This window comes from Hemicordylus capensis, chromosome 14 (assembly GCF_027244095.1).
Source record: "Hemicordylus capensis ecotype Gifberg chromosome 14, rHemCap1.1.pri, whole genome shotgun sequence".
Taxonomy (NCBI): Eukaryota; Metazoa; Chordata; class Lepidosauria; order Squamata; family Cordylidae; genus Hemicordylus; species Hemicordylus capensis.
In genome coordinates this window covers 5540155-5547148 of record NC_069670.1, presented here as the reverse complement: position 1 = coordinate 5547148, position 6994 = coordinate 5540155, and the positions used below count along the sequence as shown (strand labels likewise).

Below are 6994 nucleotides of genomic sequence, written 5' to 3'. Positions count from 1 at the left end.
AGAGCCTCCCTTGGCCCCGAAGGCATCTCCCAGGAGAGACGTTTCTGCAGCTCGGCTGGACCCAAAGACCTTTCCACCCCACTGTGCCCAAAGAATACTCCGAGCAGTATATCTTTCTCTTCTTTAAAAACAAACACAAACCCTTTATTTTTTACAATCAATTTCGTATTATCTCCCACGTTTCATCATTTTCCCTCCCCTCCCCCTCCCCCTCCCCTTTCTCAATCAAATGCCAATCAAAAAGATCTATGCTAAAAATACAGGCTAAACAAAGAAATAAGTACATTGTGGCTCCTAACTGTCCCGATCAAGCCCATCTCCCCCCCACTCCGCCTTCTCCTCCTCCTCGACCACGGTCCAGCTGGCTTTTCCTGACCCGAATGTCCACTTTCTCCTCCACGCTGCAGAGCCGGCTCCTTAGCTTCGTCAGCTGCCGCCTCAGCCCCTTGACTGTACTCTGTGCCTCCTTGATGCTGGCAAGGTCTTTCTCGCCTGAAAGGAGAGGAAAGAGACCCTGAGAAGGGAGGGGCCTCTCTGCCCCCAGGCCAGGCCCTGCGCTGACCTCCTGGCCCCTCCCAGACTCTGCCGGGACCCTCACTTGCTGTCTCTGCTTCCAAGGTCCCTCCTAGTGGCCAGGAGGGTGGTTGGTGCAAAAGGCCGATGCACTGGAACTCCACCTCCAACCATCAGGAGGGCTGTTCTCAGCACAGCCGCCTGGTCTGCTTCCTGGTGATCAGAGCCTGCTCTCCCTCCAAGGAGTTCAGCTTTTTATCGTCCCCAGAACCCTGAGAGGCAGCTTAGGCTGTGCGATGAAGAGCCAGCAGCCAGCAAGGTTGGTGGCTGAATGGGGTTTCAAACCCAAGTCTCTCTGGTTCTAAGGCTGGGGAACGGACCTGATGCCTGCTCTCCCCCACTTATCTGCTGCACACATTTCTCCCCGCTTCCTGTCACCATTTTTGGACTCTTAAGTTCCACCCCAAGGATGGAAGAGGAAGGGGGCGTCGGGTGGGGCACTTCGGAGACTTACTCTCCTGCAGCTCGTGAATCTGGATCTCCGTCATTGCCTGCAGGACTTCATGAAGGTTGTGGAGATCTGGATCCAGAAGAGGAGGGGAAGGAGGAGGGGTGAGGAGGGGATGCAGGTGGAGGGGAGTGGGGGAGCTGGTGGGGGAGAGGGAGGGCAGGGAGATGGGCCCAGGCAGGGGCTGGGACGATGAAGAGGAGCAGGCATCAGCAGCAGGAGGAGAACCATCAGGTGGAGGAGAACCAGCCGCCGGAGGAGAACCAGAGGCAGGAGGAGAACCATCAGGTGGAGGAGAACCAGCCGCAGGAGGAGAACCAGAGGCAGGAGGAGAACCAGAGGCAGGAGGAGAACCAGCAGGTGGAGGAGAATTTGCATCACCATCATAGCCTTGGCAGAGGTGACCTGCAAGAGAAGAGAGCAAAGAGGAGGTTGGAGGACATCTCAGGGCACCCCCAGCCCCTGCCCTCTCTGCCCCGCATTAGAAGGTGCTTAGCTGCCCCCAGCGGAGTGTGGCCACCCGGAAGGAAGAAGATTCAGGCACAGCCTCAGGAAGCAGCAGCAATGTCCCCGCAGGCCTCCCTTCCCCAAGACTGGGCAGGGAACAAAGATTGGACTCCTTGGAGGGAGGGAAGAGGGAGCAAGGGAGCCATCCGGGGGCCCGGCAGCCATGGTGGAGCTACCTGCTGCTCTTTCCCTCCACAGACGCTCTTCAGCCGCTTCGATCCTCCTCTTGGTGTAGACAACCTGCCAGTGCAGGGTTCCCAAAGAGGCCATGAAAATCTCGGAGAGACGCTTGATCCTCTTTTCTGGGAGGGAGAGAGCAAACGGGACCCCCTCTGGCGTGGCCTCGCCAGATTGGGGGCCGCGGAGAGGGCAAGACGAGGGTTGGGTCCGTTCCGAGGGCTGGCCTCGAAATCTCCCCCGGATGCCTCTTGCAGGGGTCCGGGTGTGTGGGGAGGGGCTGAGGGGGGCTGTACTTACGCTTCTCCGTGTACTGGACCTGGAGGTCACTCAATAGGTCCATTGCCGCCATCGCCTCTGCACTGACAGATGATGCGGTGGAGGGGGTCTCCTGGGGCTCCATGAACTGGCCCGGGAAGTCATTGAAATTAACACTCGCAATTATGACCTCCTCCTCCTCCTCAGATGTGGTGGAGGGGGTCTCCTGGGGCGGGACTAGTATGGTGGAGGGGTCGGTGGAGAGGTCAGGGATGGGATGGGAGCGGACTAGGGGTGATTTGTCCTCCGTTAGAAGAAGAGGGAGGGAGGGGGAGACTGGGATGGGGAGGTGGGAGCATAGGGGGGAGGTGGGGTGGGGAGGTAGGGAGTGGGGTCGGTGGGTGGGGGGAGGAGGAGGGGGGACAGGGCTGGGGTTCTCAGGAACTCCTGCAAGAGAGGGAAGGAAGCAGAGATCAGGAGACGGAGGAAGCCTCGGGGCCCTGATGGCCACGGCGTCCGCTCTCTACTTGCCAAGCGAGGATGTTCTTTGGGTGGGCCAGTGGCAGAAAGAAATGGGGGAGGCTGGATCGAGGCTCTCTCTGCCATGATGCCCACATAACGCAGCTGCCGTACGGAGTCTGAGGCTTTGCCTCCATAGGCCAAGCTCTGACTGGCATCCACTCCAAAGCAAAGGTCTCTTCCTAGGACAAGGAAGTGTGGCTAGGACCTGAAGGCCATGGCCCTCCTCCCTCCCTAGGTGGCTGGCAGAGGGCCCCCCCCTAGATAAGGCTGTGGGCTCCCTCAGGTGCCTAGGAGGCCGGTGGCCTGTCCTCCTCTGGCCACTCATCCATCAGAAGACCTTCTTCTTCCCATCGGGCTCCTTTGCCCAGAGCAAGAGATCCTCAAGGAGAGCTGCTCTGGAGATCTGGCGAAGCCCTGAGAAGGACCCCTCTCCACGCTGGTCCCCCACTCACCAGTCTGTTCCTTCTCCTGATCCTCTGGGAGCCTGCAGAGGAGAGCAGAGACGTATACTCGGTCACCAGTCCCAGGACCTGGGGGGTTTCCCAGTCAGGCCAGGGGGTGCACATCTCCCCCTCTCCTCCTGGCTCAGATGCATCTGACCGGCAGTCCTTCTAGGTGGCCCTGCCCATTTTGGATGCCTCCAGAGTTGGGAATTTGCAGGGGTTAGGAACGGACAGCATCAGGGGTACTGTTTGGCCCTGAGGACTGACCCGTCCCTCTCCAGAAGAGTTTTCCAAAACAGGTTTCATTGGGGGCGTGTCTGTTTGTTTTTGCAAAATGAGACAAGAAGCCAGTTTTGCTGGGATCAAATTCAGATTTGCTAGCATCATATCCATCGGCCTGTGTTTGGCCTCCTGAAGGCAGCCGGGCTCACCCAGTTGGGACATGGGTGCCACACCTCCTGGGTTGGGGTCCTGCCTGAACCCCATCCACGCTTGAGGGGGACCCCCTCCTGAGCCAGAAACATGCAGACTGGAAAGAAGAACCACTTACTTGACAACTTCTTCCTGCTGGGACCTGGAAGAAGAAGAAGGAAGAAGCAGGCTTAGGCACGATTCTTGGCAAGAGGATGGGTGTGCTTCATGGGCAGCTGGAGATGTCAGCTTCAAAGGGAGGGCAAAGGGTTTCCCCACAACCACCCCCTTAGTGGTCTCCCATAGTTCCTGGGCACTCCTCGTGGTTCCAAGTATTGTGGAAACCACCCCACGACTCAACCCTTGAGGGTTCCTGCATTTCCAGGAGAAGCTGCTTGGGGTCCATGCTGGAGGTGAAATGAAGAACAGAAGAACAGCCCTGCTGGATCAGGCCCAAGGAGGCCCATCTAGTCCAGCATCCTGTTTCAGACAGTGGCCCACCTGATGCCTCTGGGAAGCCCACAGGCAGGGGGTGAGAGCTTGTCCTCTCTCCTGCTGTTGCTCCCCCGCAACTGGGATTGAGAGGCATCCAACCCAGAGAAGGGAAAAACAAGGAAGGACAGCTTTCAAAACCAGTCCCAGGCAGCCCTTGGGTTGGGTCCCACCCCTGCCCCACCGCCATGCCAGACTGTACCTGAAGCAGGCGAAGCAGCCACCCATTTCGGCAAAGAAAACCAGACAGCAAGACCAACCAACTGCCGCTGGACGCCCAGGATGGCCAATGAACCTCCTCTGGCAGAATCCCTGCAGAATTCCGGAACTGCGGTGAGGTCACCAGATCCGCTACTGGCCACGATGGCTTTTTTAGGTTTGAAATCCTGTCTGTCTTGGGATGCAGCTCCCAGTCCCCAAGCACCAGGGTAGGGTCAGCCCTTTCTGCCCTCCCTGCTCCCCACATGGCTTCCCCCTCTAATCACACACCCTTCAGCCCCTTGCTTAGGAATGCCTCTGCAGAAAGGAAGCCCTCCTTCGCATCTGGAGGCCATTCACACCACCCAAACCTGGGTCACACAAGTGTCCTGCCCAAGTTTGGGAGCTGGGTGTGCTCCCCCTTTTCGGTGGTGTGGGAGGAAAGAGCCAGGGAGGAGGAGGGAGAAGTGATGGTGTGGAATCCAGGGAGGAGGAAACGCTGGGGAGATCAGCTCTTCTCCCAACTCTGGTCCAAAGCTGGGTATGAAAGCTGGTTAGGATGGTGCTGTCCTAGTCCTGCTTAGCGTTTCCTCCTACCTGGATTCCACACCATCACTTCTCCCTCCTGCTACCTAGTTGCTAAAGGCTCCCCTCACAGGGCCAAGGCGGCCCCCCAAATGGGCTCCCCCCACCCCATTCCAAGCCTCCAGCTGCTGCTTGGGCTCCTGGTGGGAAAGGAGAGGCCTGGAGAAGAAGGTTTGGTCTGCAGTGACCTCTGCTGGCAAACAGGGCAGAAATGCTTCCCTTTCCGAGTTGGTTTTGTGTTTGCAATGCTTGGGTTGGGTCTTCATGGTCAAATTTTGAGGATTCCTCTAGCCTCAAAACAGTGAGTTCTTTTTCCCGGGAGGTTGAACTTACAAGTACAGCTTTTTTTGTTCTCCGTTTTTCTCTTCTTAATGGTTTGTCTTCACAAGACCCAAATGTCATGAAAGGAGACTGAGCAGCCCAGAATGCCACTGCAAGGGGCCCGAATTCAAGGGCTTCCTTGGAACAAGGGGTCCCGAGGAGGGACACCCACCCCTCATTTGCAGGGCTTAGGCTGTATTCAGGTAAGGCTGAGGCACCAGAGTCCTTTCAGACAAAAGAGAAGGGGGGCCAAGCTGAGGGCCGCCAGCCATTGTGGGACTACAGCTCCCATCATCCACCCCAACTGCAATATGGGACAATAGGAGTGGCTTCTCCAAAGTTGAAGGCAGAAGATACAGGGAGAGAACTTGCGTTCTTCTGCTCTCCCCAGAGCGGCCAAATCCCCCAAGGGGAAGATCTTCCAGTGCTCACACATGTAGTCTCCCATTCAAATGCAGACCAGGGCAGCCCCTGCTTAGCAAAGTGGACGACTCATGCTTGCGAACACAAGACCAGCTCTCCTCGTCTCTTCCCCTCACCCTTCTGCTTAATGCCTCAGTTCCCTTTCCTGCTCCCCCATGGAATCATAAGAACATAAGAACAGCCCTGCTGGATCAGGCCCAAGGAAGCCCATCTAGTCCAGCATCCCGTTTTGCACAGTGACCCACCTGATGCCGCTGGAAGCCACAGGGAGGACTTGAGGGCATGCCCTCTCTCCTGCTGTTACTCCCCCCACAACTAGTACCCAGAGGCACCCCGCCCCCGAGGCTGGAGGGGGCCTACAGCCCTCCGACTAGTAGCCGTCAATAGACCTCTCCTCCATGAAGCTATCCAAACCCCTCTTCAAGCCATCCAGGTTGTTGGCTGTTACCACATCTCGTGGCAGAGAATTCCACAAGTTGATTATGCGTTGTGTGAAAAAGTACTTCCGTTTGCTTGTCCTAGATTTCCAGGCCATCAATTCCAAGGGAGGACCCCTGGTTCTAGTGTTATGGGAGAGGGAGAAGAATTTCTCTCGATCCACTTTCTGCACACCATGCATGATTTTATAGCCCTCTATCATGTCTCCCCACAGTCGTCTTTTTTCTAAACTCAATAGCCCCAGGTGTTGTAGCCTTGCCTCATAAGAAAGGTGCTCCAGGCCCCTAAAACCTAGAGGCCCCTGAAATCATGAAACTGAGCCACCTCTTGAGATCTTTCCCCAGATCTCCCCTCCGCCCACCCCCTAACCCTTCCAGGAAAGCTGCTTGTGTGGTCCTTTTGTGTTACCCTTCTTTCAGTGCCGAGCGTGAGTGCAGGGGGTGTGACTCTGGATTTGCATGGGTGTGGAAAGAAAGCTGGAGCGACATCCTTCAGGTGTGATGCAGAGAGGGAGTGAGGATCTGGATTCTCTCTTGAGGTTTAGGCAGCTCTTTCTGTGCAAGTGAACAAATTATTCTGCCTGCCCAGCCCTGCCATTGCTTGCCTGGAGCAAGTCTAGCTCCCTTGCCTAGGTGCAGATTTGGCGTTGCAGAATGGTGACCTGGGCGTCATGAGTCCCGATTTTATCATTGCTTCCTTACCAAGCCCATAGAACTAATCCTTGTAAAACCTTTTCCTCAGATCCCCGCTTGGTCCCCTTCTTTCCAGCCTTCTCCCTTTGCCTCAACCAGGGGACTTCAGATATTTTTTTATGGGTGCGGAATGCTTTGACGTAGCCCAGAAAAAAAACCCGACCTGTGGTTTACGTAGCTAAACTCCAGTTTGAGCAAACTCCGGTAGTAAATTTTGTCACCCCAACATGAGGTTGGGCAGTGGTGGTGTTACATCTGAACATGGACGATGCCATAACCACAGTTTATGAGAGAAGAGCTGGTCTTGTGGTCGCAAGCATGACTTGTCCCCTTAGCTAAGCAGGGTCCGCCCTGGTTGCATATGAATGGGAGACTAGAAGTGTGAGCACTGGAAGAGATTCCCCTCAGGGGATGGAGCCACTCTGGGAAGAGCAGAAGGTTCCAAGTTCCCTCCCTGGCAGCATCTCCAAGATGGGGCTGAGAGCTATTCCTGCCTGCAACCTGTG

General features: G+C 56.3%; 1 protein-coding gene across 1 annotated transcript; it reads right to left on the bottom strand.

The window, feature by feature from the left end:
* Positions 1-220: 220 nt before the first annotated feature.
* LOC128337258 (proline-rich protein 36-like) lies at positions 221-4059 on the bottom strand. The gene is made up of 7 exons (XM_053278044.1): positions 4034-4059; positions 3479-3502; positions 2938-2969; positions 2006-2410; positions 1705-1830; positions 1028-1426; positions 221-492 (listed from the first exon to the last, which is right to left on the bottom strand). The coding sequence occupies exons 1-7, from the start codon at positions 4057-4059 to the stop codon at positions 308-310; spliced, it is 1197 nt and encodes a 398-aa protein (XP_053134019.1). The 3' UTR covers positions 221-307.
* Between the last annotated feature and the right edge of the window lie 2935 nt (positions 4060-6994).